Source organism: Prionailurus bengalensis, chromosome E1, assembly GCF_016509475.1.
Source record: "Prionailurus bengalensis isolate Pbe53 chromosome E1, Fcat_Pben_1.1_paternal_pri, whole genome shotgun sequence".
NCBI lineage: Eukaryota > Metazoa > Chordata > Mammalia > Carnivora > Felidae > Prionailurus > Prionailurus bengalensis.
Window position 1 is genome coordinate 43,210,932 of NC_057347.1, and position 19,954 is coordinate 43,230,885.

The 19,954-nt window shown below is 51.4% G+C and overlaps 1 protein-coding gene across 11 annotated transcripts in view; it reads right to left on the minus strand.

Moving 5' to 3' along the window:
• GOSR2 (golgi SNAP receptor complex member 2) overlaps nucleotides 1–19,954 on the minus strand; it is a 68,121-nt gene that overhangs the window by 33,270 nt on the left and 14,897 nt on the right. For 5 of the 11 annotated variants that reach the window (XM_043584849.1, XM_043584841.1, XM_043584848.1 and 2 more), the window contains one exon: nucleotides 18,213–19,817. The exons of 5 other annotated variants lie outside the window; for them this stretch is intronic. In XM_043584849.1, the coding sequence (XP_043440784.1) occupies nucleotides 19,656–19,817 (162 nt within the window). In that variant the 3' untranslated portion in view covers nucleotides 18,213–19,655. Of the gene's footprint in view, nucleotides 1–16,279; nucleotides 19,818–19,954 lie in introns of those variants that run through there. One more of the 11 variants, XM_043584840.1, reaches the window with a different exon arrangement.

Below are 19,954 nucleotides of genomic sequence, written 5' to 3' on the forward strand. Positions count from 1 at the left end.
TCAGTATATTTTTGATGAAGCCACACCTCCTTTGTTTGGACCTTTGTTTTCTCATCTATGAACCTGAGGTGGGGACCAAGATGATCTCTAAAACCTGGAGGGCCCAGAGTGGTTCTGGAAGCTTGCCTGGGCTGTGGGGGAGAGGAGAGCCTATAAAGATGAGGTCATTCCTCACTGTCTCAAAGCTCAGGCTTCTCTAGTGGTGACTGAGGGTGAGGAAGAAAATACACTCCCTTGTTAGGAACATGTGTTCTTTTGTCTGGAAGAAAAGGCAGGCAGTGAGCAGATGTAGCGTTTACATTTTCTCAAATGACAACTGAACGCCGAGGATGATGATTAGTGCTTGTTATGAAATGTGTCAAAACCATAATAAAATCTCCAATTTATACCATCCGCCTACTTATTGATCATCTTTCCAGAATCTCCTTCACTTCTCAGTAGTCCAGGATGAAAAAGACAATGAGGGGAAAGCTTAAAAGGAGCTCACACTAGGAGCACCTGGGTGGCTCAGTCGGTTGAGCGTCCAACTTTGGCTCAAGTCATGATCTCACAGCTCGTGGGTTTGAGCCCCGCATTGGACTCTGTGCTGACAGCTCAGAGCCTGGAGCCTGCTTCAGATTCTGTGTCTCCCTCTCTCTCTCTCTGCCCCTAACCCACTTGCATTCTCTGTCTCTCTCAAAAATAAATAAACATTAAACAAATTTTTAATAATTAAGTAAATAAATAAGTAAATAAATAAATAAATAAAGAGCTCACACTAGGGGAGACATCGTGATTCACTCCGAAATGTTTTGTGTTTTTCAGCCTTCGACTTCCCCACTTGGCCATGTAATGTGATGGTTGGGAATGTCGAGTCCACATCAAGAAGGGCCCTGGATTCAAGCCCTGCTTCTGCTCATTCTTAGTCGTAAGACATTCTTTCCAAACTTCAGTTTCTTCATTTGTAAAATGGGGGTTAATGACACATATCTCTAAGTATTTGTTGAACGGATTAAATAACATCACTTATGAAAATGATTAGCAAACACGATGTCTGGCACACTTCAGAAGTGATTGTTTTGGTTATCTATCTATAACTAGCTCCAGAAATTTGAGCTTTGAAACAATAACCACTTTATTATGTCTTCATGGTTCTGTGGGTTGACTGGGAGACTGTCGGCCCGCTGGGCAGATCTTCTGTCAGCAAGAACTGCAGCCATCTAGAGGTCGTCTGTCTAGTGCCCAGCTTTTGTCCCCAAAGCTCAGAAGCACAGTTGCCAAGCCTTCATAAGGCTTAGGCTCAGAATTGGGGTATTTTCTTCTCTGCCACATCCTATTTATTAATATGACTCGCAGAGCCAGTCCAGATGCATTGCGGGAGGACAGACTATGCAAGGCCATGAATACTGGAGGCATGGTTCACTGGCAGGTGTCTTTGGAAACAACGGCTACATTGATCAATAAATGATTTTTACAATCAGAATTCCAAGTATTCTTCACTCCCTTGTCTCTTCTTTAGAAGTACCACCTCTTTCTGGGTTTGCACAGAATTACAAAAATTATTTGTTGCCCATATAATTTAGAGTCATGTGGACACCTCCCGAACTATAGTCCCCTGGAATGGGTGTCAAGTTTTTTTCTCCCATATCCCCCCAGAGGCCTCGGACAGGACTCCGCATACTAAGTATTAAATGAAAGCTGTACATGTTGTTGGGTATTAATATTTCTATACCAGCTTTATTTTGGTTAATATTTTCTTCGTGTATCTTTTTGAAAACCTTTTCCTTGCAAGTTTTCCCTGTCGATATGTGAGGCACATACAATGCAGCTGGATTTTAAAAATAGAATATTTTTACTGGTATGTTTTCATGTTTTAAAAATTCATTTATTAGAGAGAGAGAGAGAGAGAGAGCCAGCAGGGGAGGAGGGGAGAGAGAGGGCGGGACAGAAGGAGGGACAGAGGGAGAGACAGAGGAAGAGAGAGAATCCCAAGCAGGCTCCGTGCTGACGGCGCACAGCCTGATGTGGGGCTTGAACTCACAAACCATGAGATCATGACCTGAGCTAAAGTCAAGAGTCAGAAGCTTAACTGACTGAGCCACCCAGGAGCCCCTATAAATATGTTTACTTATTTATTACTATTATTTAAATTTTTATTTAGTTTTTAAATTTATTTTAAGTAATTTATTTTTAGGTAGACTTCATGCCCAGCATGGAGCCCAGTGCAGGGCTTGAACTCACGACCCTGAGATCAAGACCTGAGCTGAGATCAAGAATCCGAGGCTCAACCCAACTGAGCCACCCAGGTGCCCCAGTATGTTTATTTTTAAATTTACATTCAGTACAATTCACTTTTTTGTGGGGGGGGATATGGACAGTAGTATGAGTCTTGAACAAATGTTCAGGGTTGTGTAATCAACAACATAATCAAGATACAGTTCTACCAAACAAGCTTCTTCGTGCTCCCACTCTGTAGTCAAACCCCCTTCCTTCCCTTAGCCTGTGACAAGTACTGATTTGTTCTTCGTCCCTGTGGTTTTTCTTTTCCAGAATATCAGATAAGTGGGATCATACAACATGTAGCCTTTTCAGTCTGGCTCCTTGCACTTAGCCTAATACATCCAGGTTGCTGCAAGTGTCGACCGTTCATTCCTTTTTGTTGCTGAGCGGCATTCCGTCATATGGATGTATCACCATTCTTTTTTTTCATTTAATTTTTATTTCCGTCTGTCTTCGGTTGAAGGACATATGGGCTGAATCAGTTTTTGGTGACTACGAATAAAGCCAACATGAATATTCACACACGGTTTTTGTGTGTACGTGCAAACAAGAGTCTTAATTTCTCTTTGGAAAATACCTTGGAGGAGCTTTGTTGAGTCACACGGAAAGTGTATGATTAGCTCTATAAAAATACTGCCGAACTGTTTTCCACGGCAGCGATTACGTTTTGCATTCCCGTCAGCAATGTATGGGTGTTCTAGTGACTCCACACCCTCACTAGTAGTTGGTATTGTCAGTTGTGTGTGTGTGTGTGTGTGTGCGTGTGTGTGTGTGTGTTGTTTGTATGTGTGCCTTTCCACGTGGGTAATGGTATCTCATTGTGGGTTAAATTTGTATTTCCTAGTGAATGATGATGTTGAACAGCTTTTCAGGAGTTTCTTTACCATCTGTATCTCTTCCCTGGTGAAGTGTCTTTTGCTCATTTTTAAAAAATAAATGTGGGGCGCCTGGGTGGCGCAGTCGGTTAAGCGTCCGACTTCAGCCAGGTCACGATCTCGCGGTCCGTGAGTTCGAGCCCCGCGTCAGGCTCTGGGCTGATGGCTCAGAGCCTGGAGCCTGTTTCCGATTCTGTGTCTCCCTCTCTCTCTGCCCCTTCCCCGTTCATGCTCTGTCTCTCTCTGTCCCAAAAATAAATAAACGTTGAAAAAAAAATTAAAAAAATAAATGTTTATTCCTATTTGAGAGACTGAGCATGAGTAGGGGAGGGTCAGAGAGAGAGAGAGAAGGACAGAGGATTTGAAGCAGACTCTGCACTGGCAGCGGCGAGCCCGATGTGGGGCTCGAACTCATGAACCGTGAGATCGTGACCTGAGCTGGAGTGGGACACTCAATTGAGCCGTCCAAATGCCCCTGCTCATTTTTTAAGTGGGGTTGTTTTCTCATTGCTGAGTTTTGAGAATCCATTACATATGATAGTTATAGTCCTTTGGCAGATACGTGATTTGCAAATATTTCCTCCCAATCTGTGGCTTGTCTCTGCATTCTCTTAACAGTGTCCCTCGCAGAGTTCCACACCTGCCTTTTTCCCTCCCGCTACTGTGTCCGCCGTCCCTAGGTAGGACCTGCATAGTAGATATGCCACGAATGTCTGCTGAAAGAATGAATGAAAGGGAGAGCCGAGCTTTCTGGGCCACTGAAGAGGTGACTGCATACTGCACCCCTCAGGACTGCGGCCTCCTTGCTCTGGTTTCTGTCCTTCAGGTGACCTTCCCATCTCCGTGTTGGCTTCGTCGGTCTCCTGACACCCGGCCATGTGTCCCCAGAACAGTGAGCATGTGTAGCCTAAGTGACTGAACAGACATCCTTCATTCCTTCCGTTCCGAATTTAGGAAGAGGCTTTCTGGTGGTTCATCACTGAGTTTGGTCAGTCCTAAGAGGCTGGCCTCTTTCGAGTGTCCTGACCCAGCTGAGCTTCTGGACTCTTCCAAAGCCTGGACCATGGCGATCCCTCTGCATTCTGCCCTGGGGGCTCCTGCCTGAGGACGCAGCCAATCTTCTTGATGTGGCCTCACTCCTGTATCTCTCTCTTCCCTGCTCAGTCCAGAAGGGAGAGAATGGCTTCTGAGGACATCCAGGGCTGGGAGGACTTTCCATGGTTAGGGGGAGAAAAAGGGAAGGGAAAAGGTTTGGGGCAGAGGGTGGGATGGCACAGGGGGGAGGCTGGAACAGGAAAAGTGCTCAAGAGATGCTCTAGCTTAATCCCTTCTCACCAAACTCACCAGAAGGGGTTTGCCACGCCCAGGAGTTGGTCACAAAGTTTCACTTCCAAATGCAGGTGAGACCCAGCAGAGTCTTTCCATTTGTTCTAAAGATAGACAAATTTCCTCTTTTCTAAAGGAGATGATGAAAAACCTCTCCTTTCTCTAGAGTTTTTCATGCAGCCTGAGCTAGAGAGGCTGAAAAATAGTCAAGGACTCTGGAGCACGGGGAAAGAAATGTAGAAAAGAGGTGGGGGTGGGGGGGGTGGATTTGGCTTTTTCTAAAAAGAGAGCAGAATACTTTTCCCTTTGAGCCAACCTTCTTTAAAAAATTTTTTTTAATTGATTAAAAATTGAAAATTTTAAACATTGGAGGTTGTATGCTCTGCTGTCTTCCTCTGAGTTTCCTCTGTCATTCAGTCTGTGCATCTGTCTACTGGTAGGAAGCAGACGATGCTTCTGCTAAGTCACTCCCCCACCTTCCCACCATCCTCCTTGTATCTCTCTCCGGCCACACTCTAGGTCCCTCCTTGCATTCTTGACACTGACTCACTTGTCCTGGGACCCGTCTCTGCCTGAGGAGGAGAGCCTTGAGTGCCACAGCTGATTGTGCCAGGCTGCCCTGCACGGCCCTACAGACCTGTCTTATCTTTGCGTTGGGCTTTACTTCGGTAAAGCAGTTCCCGTGTCACGCTACCTGCACAGCCTCGGAACAGCTTTTCAAAGTCGGCGGCACATTTCACTGTCGGGGGAGCTGAAGGGCCACACCGCCAAGTCAGGGTGGGGGTCTGGCTGAGTGGCTAGAGCTGGGTTCTCCCAACCCGTATCAAGCGTGAGGTTTTTAAGGACTGGACTCAGTCTGGAGGCAAACTCAAACTCCCCAGAAGCCTTTGGCTTCCCAGAACGTTGGGTCCCTCCCGTGTCCCCATCCCAAGACCGCTGGAGGCGGGAAGAACTCCTGTCCCCCCGGAGTGGGCGGGGGAAGGGCAATGCCCTGGTGGCCGAGTCGCCAGCCCGGAGCCAGCACATCCTCCTGGAGTGGTTCACAGCCAGGCCTCAGAGTGGCTCATCTTGAAGGCTCCTTCCAGCTTCAGTTTCCAATTGTTCTTGGCTTAGTCAGGCTCTGAGATGCCTCGGTGCCTGCCCTCAGCACTTCCTTCAGTTTAAGAATAAAAGGAAGCCGTCCTCTGAGCCCCACACATGCCTCCCACCCCCAGAGTCTTCTTGGCTAGCTCCCGCTGTTGCAACTGTCAGCGGTGGATTTTTGGGTAATTGTTGCCATGGAGACTCTGCCTCGAGTTATTGCGCAAATGTGTCCCGTCTCCCTCATTTGGTGTGTGATACGGATGCTTGCAAAATGGTGAGGTTAAAGGCTCTTCACCTCTCTGCTTTGCCCTGCGAAGGAGGGGTTTGGTTTGCCTGGGCCAAAGCTTCTTCGCAGCCTGCTTCCCATTTCCGTCCTCCCTGAGGCCCCCTGGGCAGTCACTGCCAATGGAAAGTCCTGGACACCTGAGGACAAGGAGACCTGCACTCTGTGGGCTGCATGGGGTGGGCCCAGATCCAGCGACATTTGGTGGCAGCTGATCTCCAAAGCCACCAGTCCCTGCACGGGGAACAGAGCCACAGCCCCCAGCACCTTCCTCCAGGAGACAAAGCCCGTCTACAAGTTGAGGGGTCGCTCACGCAGACCTCAACTCCATCCAGCTTCCGTAAATGTCACCATGCACACTGATCCCCGGTGTGGAACCCTGGCCTCGCACCTCGCCTCCGTTTCCCCTGAGCGCTCATCCTCCCACATGCAGATGACGGGATTATTAGCACTATTTTTATCATGTCTCTTTCCTAGCCAAGATCTGCCCTCGTCTCCCCATTGCCTCTTCTACCAAATACAGACTCAATTCGCATTCGGGGGCTCCCGTCAAATCCCTCCTCTCCCACCAAACCAACCGACCCTTACCGTCCTCTCTGCCCTCCCCCTCCCCACCCACGCCGTCAGCTCTCAGTGGTTTCTGGCAAGTAAGCTCGCCGAGGGGAGCCTCACCCACCTCACTCCCACTGCCTTTCCCCAGGTTATCTGTCCTTCCACAATGAATGGCTCCCTGACTCCTTCATGTACATCTGCTCCTTACTGAGCTGGCTTGTTTAAAAGGCTTCAGCGTAGGGATGGGGGCGAGACAGTACAAGGACACTGCAGCACGTTGGAAGAGAGCAGGACGGTGCCATCCTGTTCCCGCGATACTATCGGCTCTATAGCTGACTGCCACCCACGGGGGGCCAGGAGACAGTCCACACATGGCCACCCCCTCAGCCCCTACTCGGATTTGACCAGCTTCCCAATAAAGGATCCATCGTTACACAACAGTTAAGAAACAGGGGAAATAAGAAAGCTTGTAAGGCGGAATTCTGGCCTTATGTCGGGAGAAGATTTCTGTTTATATTGCTGCACAGGAGGAGACAGGATCTGAATTAGAATACTGTAAGGGCTGCTGATCCAGGACTAATCTTAGGGGCTGTTCTTCAGATTTTCCCTGGAGGCGGAGACGCACCCTCCTGCTAACTGCAGTTCCCCCTCTTCCCTCCACTCTCCATCTCTGCAGGGTTGCGGTCCAGACCCTCTTTTCTTGTCTGAGCTCTGCTCAAATGATACATCTGACCGAGTACAGCTGGACCCAAGGGCTAATGAAAGGAAGTAATCAGAAAGGTAGGAAGGATGATGGAGTCAAGGGCTGGTTTGGAAGGCTTCCTGGAGGAGGTGAGTGCCGAAGGGACGCCACACCATGCAGTGCCTCCAAGGTGAGCTTGGGCCGAGCCGGCCATAAAAACTGGAGAGTCTGTTCCTGATATCATCTAGTTCAGATATTAAGTGCTTTCAAGCTCTTATTTGACTCTGGTTGAGAAAAGGATTTGAGGGGCTCAAAGTCTGTTTGCGGTGGGCCAGCTCTGCACCTAACATCTCATACTGTGGGTAGCTGGGGAGGGGAGAGCAGAGACACAGACTTGGTGTGGGTCTTATGCAGATTTTCCTTTGGGGATCCTTCACCGACACAGACAGAAATTCAATGTGAATCTGCTTACGTAGAAATGGGATTATTGGCTCCCCAAATTAGGAAATTCTGAGGCTTCAGGCGTGGCTCAATCCGGGGCCCTAGCTGATACGGTCTTCTTCTCTGTCCGCCCTCCAGCCCCCATCTCTTAGAGGGTTTCATTCTCAGGCAGCCTCTCCACACAGCAGGAAGAAAGGCCTCCAGCAGAAGACGTCTTCATCTCACAGAGACACTGATCCCTTAGGATTTCTGCTAAAGGGGGCCATACCAAGCTGGGTCAGTTCCTTTTGAAATCCTTTTCCAGGAGATCCACCCAGCAACTTCTCCCCGTATCTTATGGATGAGAACTGGGTGATATGACCACTTCTAGCAGAAAGAAAGTCTGGAGAGATATTTAAAAAAAATTTTTAATGGTTATTTTTGCGCGAGAGAGCGAGCGTGCGTGTGCAAGTGGGGGAGGGGCAGAGAGAGAGGTAGACACAGAATCCCCAGGCTCTGAGCTGTTAGCCCAGGGCCTGACTCGGGGCTTGAACTCACAAACTGTGAGATCATGACCTGAGCCAAAGTCGGATGCTTAACCAACCGAGTCACTCGGGCGCCCTGAGAGAGGTCAAGTATTTTTAATTGGGCTTCCTGCTAGATTAACAAAATTATGCTTCTGTTAGTGAGAATGAAAGGGAGAATGGACAGTGGTCAGGGGACCAGCAGCATCTATGAGAATACCATGGAAGATTCTGACTGGCTCTGCATGGTCATGTGGTCATCCCCGAACCAAGCACAAGGACAGAGTCCTCGGATTGACCAGGCCTGTTTCAGGTGCATCCCCTGTTGGAGGAGGCAGCTCTGGCTGAAGCCCGTGGAACAGGTGTCACACAGGAAAGAGATTATGTTACCAGCAAAGGGGCTAAGGGCTTGTAGTCCAAAGGTGGGATGCTGAGCAGATAAACATGGTCCATCCGAGAATTTTCCAGTACAGAAAATATACCAAAAAATAGCTTCATAAAGGGGGGTGGGGGGAAAGGTTCAGGAATCTCCCCTGTCCCTGAAACAATATATTCAAAGTTATGTTGCAGAAACCAAATACAGGCATGCAGAGAGGATGCAGAGGAAAACGGTGTAGAAAGGAAGACTTCCTGGCGGGCGTGGGCTTGGAAACTGGGTTGTCAAGGTGGTGGTGGTTAGAGGGGGAAGCACCCCGCCAAGGCCGAGAACAGGGCTGGCGGGTGGGGGCGCGGACCACACACAGAGTGCTCTCTGGCCCTGAGGCCACGGAGGCGGGGTTTCCTCCCTGAGTGTATCCGGGTGGCACAGACTGGAGGCTCCCCTCTCCCCGGGGTTAGCAGGTTAGCGGCTGGCTTCGGAGCAGCCTCGATTAGCATTATCTTGCTTTGGAGGCTGGGCAGAAGGGAATGGAGAAGGTCTTCGATGCTAAGCTCCAGAGGAGAAGAGGGAGGTGACTGACGCAGAAGCAAGAGGGGGCCACTGGGAGCAAGTTCCTAACCCGGTTAAGAAGCGATTATGCGGTCATTTTCAAGGGCTATGCCAGCTACCAGGCACCTCCCAGGAGGTCCCGGCTGTCAGGCTGCCGATTCACCATTACACCTGGGATGCAGAGCTGGGCCCGGTGTGCAGCTGGGCAAGGAGCCCGGCCTCAGGCAGCTGGGGTGGATCTTTACAGATGAAAATGATGGGTAAGGACTCTGCTGTTGCCATAGAAACTGACTCTGGATGGATGAGATATAGTTCAGTGGGTAATGGGGAGAATGACACCTACCGCCAGGCTTCGCTCTGGAACCCACCATTCCAGCCGTGGTCATGGGCTCTGTCCACCGCCGTCTGCGTCCCCTAAGGGACATCACAAGCCGGCAATGTGTGTGCCAGTTCATGTCAGTATCTGAGGGGCTCGGGAGAGGCCCTCAAATCTGAAAAGCCTTTGGTATGGCTCCTGCCACCCCAGTTAGCTGTGCCTGGCGAGAATATGGGACAGTGCCAGGCCAGGGGATTGTAGTTGGGCTGAGGGCCACAAACTAGCACCAGGTCAAGATGGCCCGGGGAGGTGGCCCACAGGCAGCAGGAATGGCGGGACACTGGCCCGGGAGTAGGTGACCTCCACTCTGATTCCAGACCGACCATTACCAACTGGCTGAATGATCCTTGGCAAGTCACTTTCCCTGAGGTCAGCCGTGGTGGTCCCTAGGGACCCCTTCCAGCTCCACTTTCCCTCTGTTCTGGGCTTTGGAACCCGACGTTTTCATCTCAGCCCCAAGTGTCAGCCCACTGAACTGACCTGCCGTGGCACAGGGTACCCGTCCCCCATCCCCACCCCCGCGCCCAGAGACAAGCCCAGGACTTTCCCAGGCTGCCGCACAGGGTCTGAGACAGGCAAGATGCCGGGGCGGCCCCCATCCTACCAGCCTCTGCTGCTCAGGGCCATCCTGCCCCCGAGCTCAGGGGCGTCTGAGCACACAGAGGGACGTTCTCCTGTGCAGAGGGGTGGGGAACGGAGCAGGGCAGAGAGTAATGAACCTGCTTTCAGATACCCCGTACCTGGCCTTCAAGCCCAAGCCAGAGCCCTGCCCCCACTAGGGCACACCCTCTGCTCACACTGTTCCCTCGGAGACCTTCCTCCCAAGCTGCACCTGGTCAAATCTGACTCATCCAGGGATTCGGTGCCATTGCTTCCCCCAGCGAGTAGATGCTACCTGGTACCTATGGTGAGTATTTTACTGTTGTGAGCTAGATGGGCACGTTGTTCAAGGGGAGTGTGGCCGACTGTGCTTCCCTGAGATGGCCACACCCATGGGTTTATCCCACCCCACCTGCTCTTTCGTCACACTGTGGCTGATGGATGACACACTGTGGGGGAGTGGGGGGGAGGCTTGAGACTGCAGAAAGATGTCCTGTGACTTCCAAGGCTTGGCCACAGAAAGGACGCAGCTCCCACCTGGCTCTCTCTCTCTTGGGCCACTCGCTCTTGGAACATGAGGCTGTGAGGAAGCCTTGTGTAGAGGTTCCAATGGACAGCCCCAGCTAAGGAGCGCAGCGGACATCAAGCACCAGACATGGGAGTGAATCTCCAGATGATTCTCCTCCCCGGCCGTGGAATCTTCCGGCTGAGGCTCTAGCATCATGGAGCAGAGGTGACCCATCCCAGCCATGCCCTGTCCTAAGTCCAGACTGTTAGAAACCAGGAGGTGTAACAACAGAGTAGTGTCGTTTTAAGCCCCTGTGTCCTGATGACTGGTTACACGACAACAGGTCACTAATGCAGGTGGGGCCTCCTTAACTCGTGTTGCACTCCAGGGCCCAGCCCATGATGGGTACACAGTGGGGGCTCAAGGAGCGTTTATTGAGCAAATAAATGAATGAACTGTAGCAGGAAGCAATCCCAGTCTGACCTCTCAACCATCCCTCTCCCCTCTCTTACATCCCTTCCCCAGAGTCCCACTGTCCTCAGGGAACCGAGACAGTCCCAAGCCTGCCCTTGATGCCCGAGGGCACGGAGCCCTGAATCAACCAACCTCGCAGCCTGTCCCAGCTCTGCAAGTTCTTACTGCTTGGCTGGTTGGAATTGGGGCTGCCGGTTCCCGCGATCCGGAGCATCCTCGCTGGTGCACGTGCCTGGTCGTTTTGTCCTCGCTGCGATTCTGAGGAAGGTCATTATTACCATCCCCACTTCACACGTGAGGATACTGAGGTGGAGAAAGAGACGGGGGGGGGGGGGGGAGGGGGTGGCGGTGAGCACTAGTAAGTAATAAAGTGGGGATTTGAATTCAGGTCTTCTGATACCAAACTCAATAGCATGTCACAATGTTATACCTATTCACAAAACCAGGGCAACTGGAGGTACTTTCTTCAGAGGTGTCAGATCCCTGCCTCACCACCACATCACGTCGAAGAAGCACCCAGACTCAGCAAGGCTGATTAATGGCACCAAAGACAGCCGCTGTCTTTCTATGTCCCAGCCTGTGCAGCGGGCACTTTATATACACTGCAGTGTTCACGGGCTCCCAGCCGGCCTGTGAGATGGGCACCATTTACCCCTGGAAGGTAAGAGAACAGAGGCTTTGGTTCACGTGACTTGCGCGGGGTCCCACCATTAGTAAGGGATGGGGCCCAGCTGCATACCCAGGACCGTTTGATTTCATCACTTAAGCTCTTCTGCCTCCTTACAAATCACTTCCACTGGCCGGCAAGGTTCCAAGTGTGGGCATATGAACCACCATTAGGTATTATCATTACTCCCATCATACACACCCAGAGATGGGTGAGCGCGACTAGGCCCTAGGTTACCCTTGCTAAGAGTGGAAAAGCCAAGATTGTCAGCCACGCCTGCCATCTGCAGCCCACCCTCCCCACCACACCATGTTGCCTCTCAGAAGATCACATCTGGGGTCCCTGCCCTCTCAGCAGAGATGAGCTTGTCTGTACCTTGCCCCAGACTGACAGATTCTCCCCTGGGCCTCCTCTGCAGGTCAGCACCAAGCAATGAGCTGGGGGGTGGGGGGGGGGCGGTTCTTAGGGAACGCGGCAGTGCCAGCCCCCCTTACCCAAGTCCATCCGGTGGTTTCGCCAGGTCAAGGTGGAGCCCAGGTGGCTGGGGGCTCCTGAGACTGGCCACCCAGAGTCCCCAGCAGACTTATACCAGCCCCTCATGGTGAGGCTGTCTTAGGAACACACACCCCTGTTCACTTAGGAGCGTGCACCCCTCTTCACTGGGCAGGGGCTCCTGGGTCCAGAGTCCAGGGCACGAGCAGGGCTCCTTCTGACATTTCTGGTCGCAGGACGACAGCTAGGGGTCCCTACATGGCGCTCACACCAGCGCCTCCTGGCCTTCCTCCATCATCCCCTTTCCTGCTTCCCCCCAGTACCTCCCCACTCTTTCCACAGGACACCCAAACCCAGCCAGCTGAAAAGGGCGCTCCCCTCCCTGATTTCCCCCAGGAAGGCCAGTCAGTACCACAGCCCCAGAAAGTGCACATGCCCCTAACTCCCCATCTGGATGAACTCAGTCCTCTGAACTCGGTCTCTGGTGTCTACCCCACTTGCTTGGCACCTATCACTGCCCCATGACATCTCTTGTCATTATTAAATTGACTTCTCATGTTAAGAGGGTACAATACTAGGACTGAGCTCTTCCTTTTTTCCCCTTAAGTGAATGTCTTAGGCCTTCCACATCTTTAATGAAGTGCTGTTCCCTCCAATGTTCTGAGGGTGACCTCAGAACATTTATTCCAAGGTGTTTTTTGCATCCAAGGAGGCGGCCATGACTTCCATTCTGGAATTCAGCTCTGGAGACTGCTTTCCAAGAGTCCCCCAGAGCCCCTGGGCTGTGGTGAGAGAGGCTGCCCTCTGCCAAAGGAGTAGTGGGGGAAGGAAGAAATGGTTTCCTGGAAGAATCCTCATGGACACTGACTTTACACCCACCCTTTGCATACAGCAACAAGAACTTGGACAACCCTCGGGTGGGTTCAGGGTTTTGCCTTTTGGTATTCACACGGATACGGAGAGGTCTGAGGGGCGGTGGTGATTCTTCTTCCCTCCTACAGAAGCCCAGCCCCCGGGTACCCTTTCTCCGTCCCCGCACCACGCCCTGGGCACGAGACACTCTTAGTGGGGCATGCATGCCAAGAACAGGGCCAGAGGGTGGGTGGGCCCTGCCCCCGCGGTCCTGGGGGCAAAGAACGAGGAATCCACAGTCCTGGCTGGACAGGGAAGGGAGGGAGCGGGTGGCCTCCCGTCTGCACAGTGCACACCGTTCGTCTCTGATGACTTACTACCCACCAGCCATTCAGCCCCACCTCAGGCTTCCTGGGTCTGTGAGCAGCACTTTTGCTGGGAGCTGTGAGTCAAGCACACAAAGGCACATCAGCCCCGTCAGCCCTCTCGGCACCTGAATGCTGGTCAGAGTTCATTACCAGTGCCCTGCGTGGCCTCTCCAGCTCCTGAGGCCCCCACCTCACTCTCCCTGAAAGCAGCTCCTAGTTAGCCCACTGTGACAGGCTCTCTAGACTCTTGTCCCTTAACCTGGATTCTGCAGGTCACTTTGTCCTCTGGTTGCTTCCTGTGAGTTCCCGTCTTTCCGGTTAGATGGGAACAGCAACCAACCACACCTGGGAGGCACTGGGGCAGTGGTCTCAACCCTGGCAACACAGGAGACTCGCATGGAAAATTCACACAGACACTGAGACCCAGGCCACGCCCCAGATCAAGCAGCTCAGAAGCTCTGGGGGCAAGATCCCCCAGACTGAGGAGCTGGGAGGGCCAGGTCAGCTCTCCAGGAGGCATCTCAGGAGACGGGGAGGGGGGCGGAGGAGCCCCCACTTGTGGAGTCGCTAGGTCAGAGGCCAGCCTCCAAGGTCCCAGTGCCCTATTCCTGGGTACTCTGTCTGCATTTGTCAGGACTGTCTTAGCCGCTGAGGGCACCCTTCGCTAGGATGGCCAACCATCCTCATTGACTCCAGCCTGAAGAGGAGTCAGAACTTCCAGCTTGTTTTAATTGCACGTGCGCGCGCGAGACAGAGCACGACTGTGCCAGCAGCGGAGGGGAAGAGAGAGAGGGAGAAAGAGAGAATCCCGAGCAGTCTCGCACTGCCAGCGCGAAGCCCAACACAAGGGTTTGATCCCACGAACTGTGAGATCATGACCTGAGCCGAAATCAAGAGTTGGAAGCTCTACTGACTGAGCCACCCAGGGGCCCCAGGACTTCCAGTTTTAAGGCCAGGATGAACTAGTCACCCTACTAATCTCTCCCCAAACGGTCCTCGTTGGTGCATTTCTCCTCACGAAGTCCCATGTCTCTTCTCCTGTTACTTCAGCCATAGCACACGGCTAGTGGCATCAGTGGCCTTGAACCTTCTGGCTTCCTCCTAGCCTGGCCACAAAAGCTTTGCTGAACAATTGTACCCATTTCTCAGAAGTCTGTTACCTGCATGGGCTGGGCTCATCAGGTGCCCTCCTGCAGGCCATCGACCCCAATAGCTACCGAACGCCTGTTATGTGCACAGGATGCATGAAGTCCCTGTGTAGCGGAGACACACGTAAGCGACCACTGTTCCCCAGGGAACGCAACGCCAGAGGTATGGGGGGGGGGCAGGGTTCCTGGAGGTGACCTGGGTTATGGGGGTGTCTGTGGCACACCCCGGAGGAAACACCTTGTGCACAGGTGCAGATGTGTGCAAGAGTATGGGATGTTCTCAGGCCCAGCAGTCCAAGGAGGATGAAGTGGGGAGGGGGGCGGGGGGAGGGCTGAGCGGTGCACCAGAGGTGGCGATGAGGCTGGCCTGTCACACTACAGTGCTTTATTCAGCAGACACAGAGGCATCAGTCAGTGGGGGTGTGTGTCTGCGCGTGTAGACTGGCCAGGAAGGATGTGGCCCCTCCCCCCCCCCCCCCCCCACGGGAGAATTAAGCTTCCACCCTCCCCAAGCCCATCCCAGCTGGTCAGGGCAGTGGTTCCCCTGGTGTGGCAGGGGACTTCAGGGAAGTTCGTGGGGAACAGCCTCACCTTGTGTAGAACGTTCGAGTGTTCGAACAGTCTTTCTCACCCTTGTCTACACATGACAATCGCTGGAACAACCCTTAAAACTCCTCATGCTCAGGGTGCGCCCCAGGCCAATGAAATCAGAATAGATCAGGGTAAAACCCACACATGGGTATTTCTAAAAGCTCCGGAAGGAGTTCCAATGTAAAGCCAAGGTTGGAGGACCTGTTCAGAGGGGTCCTCCAGCAGGAAACTTACCAATTGCACTAGAGCCCCCCCCCCACCTCCCTCCTCCTCCCCACTGTGCCATGTGAAATGAAAGGACACAAAAAGGGGAGTAGGAATGAACACACACTTTGAGAAACGTTTTCCATGCTTGTGTGCGATATGCCCACATGCAGAGGGAAAGACGAGGCAGAAGGGGAGTCTGAAAATCAGAACTAACAAGTTTCAGGTCGTTCAGTCTTTTCCTGAGAGCCTCAAGGAACAGCCCAGAGCCTGATTCACAGGCAATTTTGCATCTAAAAGGAACCGACTCAAGCCTGCAGCGGGTTCCTCCTCTTCCAAATCAGCCAGGCCTCTGGCACCGAGCGGTTTTCTGGCCGACCAGCCACAGATGGGGTTATGTCGCCCCCTAGCGGCAATGCTTGAGTCCAGCTCCCATCCTCCACCTCCAGAAGCTTCCCCCACAAATCTCTCTTTCAATTAGGAAAATAGTTCAGGGCAGAGAACCTGCTGGGTGAGGCACAAGTGCCCTACAGCCTATACTCAATCCAGGCATACCGCCCTCCATCTCCTGCCCCTCATCCCGGGCACGGGAGGCACCTCAGTGCTATGGTTATGAGCTTGGGCTATGAAGCTAGACAGCAGGCTCCTCCAGGACTCCCAATGGGGCCTAGAGAAAGTCACTACAACTCGGCCACTTGTACCATGGGGATAACACAGAACCTGATTCAGAGGGTTTGTGAAGGGCAGAGGGACGGCCCAGGAGACTAATCATACCTGACTTCCATGAAGGGCCACAGACAAGCAAGAGGTATTAAGGGTTTTCCTCTGAGGAAAGGACACCCCCAATCCCCCAGTTAGACAGTAACAGACCATGTTTCTCTTTGCTTCAGCTGCTGGGGCTCAAAACTAAGCCCAGAACAGTTTTGAAAGGGTTTCATGACTTGCATTTGGGTTACTTTTTCTTGGTAATGACATTCTGCTCTGATTTGTCCTTGGTCCTTATTTCTTCCTATTTCACTGTTTTAGTTACTTCCTATAAGCCTCTTCAAATCTTTTCTGGAATCAGATAGGATATAAACAAGTAAGACTTTATTTTGGACTTGATAAGTTTTGCTCTTACATATATATGCCCAGCTAGTTAAGCGTAGATTTTCAAATGATATCATGTTTAAGACAAAAGCCTTCTGTCTAAAAGACAAGAAAATACACACATCAGAATTACCTTAGAGACTCAAAAAAACACTAATTTAAAAGGTTTGGGGACGCCTGGGTGGCTCAGTCGGTTAAGCGCCTGACTTCGGCTCAGGTCATGATCTCACCATTTGTGAGTTCGAGCCCCGCGTCGGGCTCTGTGCTGACAGCTCGGAGCCTGCTTCAGATTCTGGGTCTCCTCTCTCTCTCTCTGCCCCCTGCACCCATGCTCTCAAAAATGAATAAACGTTAAAAAAAATAAAAAATAAAAAATTAGGTTTGGGATAAGCCCATGAATCTAATTTTTAAAAAGTTTCCCAGCTGCTTCTAAGGCAGCCAGCCTAGCCCCTGGCTATGGAGCAGTGTTTGAGAATCTCTGGCCTGGACACAAAAAAACATTTGTTTTAGTTACAAAATAGAATTTCCTAAATAAAATAACTCTCAACTTTATTTAACTTATGTGTTTCCAAAACAATGGGTGTAACTCCAAATCTGCAATTCACACCCACTTAAATTCATTAGGGCAAAAGACTGGTAAAAACCCAGCAGTGAAGCCTCCTATAAAATCAAGACTCCCCAACTTACTGGGGTCTTTTGAGTTTGGTCTTTCTTAAGGTGGTCATATCTGGAGGAAACTTCCATGGAATGAAGATATTCCCAAGTTCCTTGACAACCCACCTGTCTTCATCTGCAACAGGTGCACCCAAATCCTGCACAAGGTCACAGATGCTGTGCACCGGAGATTCTTGCACCAGCATGACCTAAGACTTCACCCCAGGTCCACTAGATGGTGCTCTTTCCTTGGCCTGGAACCCTTCCCTACACTCTGGGCGGGTAGGGGAGAGGGAGGGCGTTGGTGCTGTAGAAACAGTAGAACCCCCGTTAGGCCGAGGTATGTTTCTCACAGGACACTGAAAGTCAGCTCAGGCCATCTCCAGACACACTGGCTGCTGTTCCCTAGCCCCAAGTGGTAAAGACCCACGAATTGCCTGCATAACTTTCATTACAAAGCAGGGAGAATGGCTCTGAAGGTACAGCAGGATAGAAAGCCTTCTCCTGGTTCATCAAGACCAGCAATCGCTATAAAGACAAGTGTGGAAATACACTGATATATGCTACAAATAGATAGATCACATCAATCAATGGAGGGCGGGGTGCTAGTTTCTGCCCCCTAGAGTTCAGGCCCACATGGCTTAGTTGCTCCATATATATATAATATACCTTCACAGGAAGGTATTTATATATATATATACACACACACACACACACATATACGTATATATATTTATATATACGTTATATATATATACATATATACGTATATAAATATATATACGTATATGTGTATATATACAGAAATATGTATGTGTGTGTGTGTGTGTGTATGTATATATATACACACACCTTCCTCTGAAATAGGATCTCTGGAAGGATCCTCAGATGCCCAGGGGATAGGACAACGGGTCTGCGCAATTTAAAAATCCATTTTTTGGAACCCTTTTTATGGACTGCAGAGATCCCTGCGCTGACAGGGGTGCCAGGGGTGATGGAAGTTTCACCTCCCCAAAGCCAGACCTAGGTCGGAAGACACCTTGACCCCTCTGTATACCCTTCAGTCCACCGTTCTCACTCTGGCAAGGCCCTCAATCCTTTCATGATGGAGTCATAGATTACCCCTTCCTTGGAAAGCCACGGCCCCTGTTCAGCCCAGAGGGGAAGCAGCGACAGAAAGCCCACCAAGTGTGAAATCAGCACCCAGGAAAGTCCCGTTAAAAGATCTGCGACCATTAAGAAACGTTCACCAGAAGGTATGCCAGAAAAGACCAATATTGCTCCAGCAACAGGTGGGAAGTAACTAAGGGAGGTGGGATGGGACACACAGAAAAGGGAAAGAAGACCGAAGACAGTCCAAGTGACAAAAAATAAACACACGAAGTAGGCGGAGCACGACGATCACAGGTGGAGTTAATACTGACCAGGTTTCCAGTTCTTCTGGGAAATTCTGAGATTGTTTTGTCTTGCCATAAGGCCACTGAGCCTACAGCTGTAGGGCCTGTGACAGATGAAAACACATGCTAACCAAGTCTTTCTAGGATTAGCAGCGCTCGATCGCAACAGAGAGGCTGGCTTTATGATAAATTCCACAACGCACAAGGTACTGGTGCAGCCTTAATCTGGGGTTGGTCAGAGAAGGGAAAAGTCCCTGGTCCCTGAGATCAGAGACTCTCAGGACACCTGGGGCGTCTCCAGGGTGGTGTCAGCCCACACCGGCTGGGTGGAATGGGGGCTTGGCTGGCAGCTGCTAATGGATTTCAGGGGAGGAAAGAGAGCAAAGCATCAGACACCAAAACTAGAGGAGATTCTGTAATGGACACATCACGGCAATGTTCTCCGGGCCAAAGGCCCACCAGAGCCCAGGCAGGATGCCAGGCCAGTCCTAGAACCACAGAAGCCAATCATTCTGTTCACCGCTGAGAAAAAAATCAGTGATGGGGGTCTTCAGCCTCAAGACTGAACACTCTCAGGGAATAACACTGGCCTCGCTTTAGAAGGAGAAACACCCAACGGCCCTAATGTGGAAAATCTTACTCGCTGTCTGCAGTGGCATCGGTGCCTCTGCTTCCTCTAGGTAGTGGCTTCCAGGGAAGGGTGACAAGTACCAGCAATTAGTCATCTGCATGTCACTGGGGGGAGGGGGCACAAGACCATGGAAATCCATCTGTTATAATGACGCAGGAAAGCAGGCCTCTTTCCCCTCCTTTTGGCTTCTGCGCTGGGTTATCCGCGAGGAGCCAGAGAGGCCAAATGATGCCAAAGTGAATGGTCCTATGTGCAAGGCTCGCTATTGAAAGCCTTCCCTGGGCGAGCATCAGCTACGTGGACAAGAACAGCAAAACCATTCTTTCCCTCCCTCTTCTTTCTTCACCCCTTACCCTTACATCACTTCCACCCCTAGTGAGGGCGAGAGAGGGCGAGACAGAGCGAGAGCGAGAGAGAGAGGAGATACTCTCATTTCCTTAGGACCATGCATCTTGGTAGCATTCGCTTCCCCTCCAAGGTGTTACAGGAAACAGAGCAGGTCTGAAACGCCTGCTACGTTACAGATCACGATGACTCCCAGTGGTCTTCACAGTTAAGAAGGGCATACATTTAAGAAGGCAGCCTCTGGGCCCCCCTCTCTCTTTCACGCACACACACTCACACAGACTCTCGCACGGTGGGAACGACGCTCAGCCGCGGGGCGGGGCTGGCTCATGTCAGGTACTGCACCACGAGGAACATGACCACACAGGTGAGAAGCATGCCACCGATCATGAAGTACTTGTCCTGGAAAGCCCGCTTCTCAGTGAGCCGCATCACGGTGTTGGACAAGCCCAGCATGTTGGCAATGTCAAGGATCTTCTTCTGAGTCCCCTGGAGCGGACGAGAAAAGAAGGAAACACAAAGGTCAGCTCCTTTTGCCAAGGAATGGGACTTCTCCTAGAGACAGTCTCTTGGTCATACCTAAAAGCATAAGCAGCATCAATCCACTCTGTGGTCAAATGACTTTT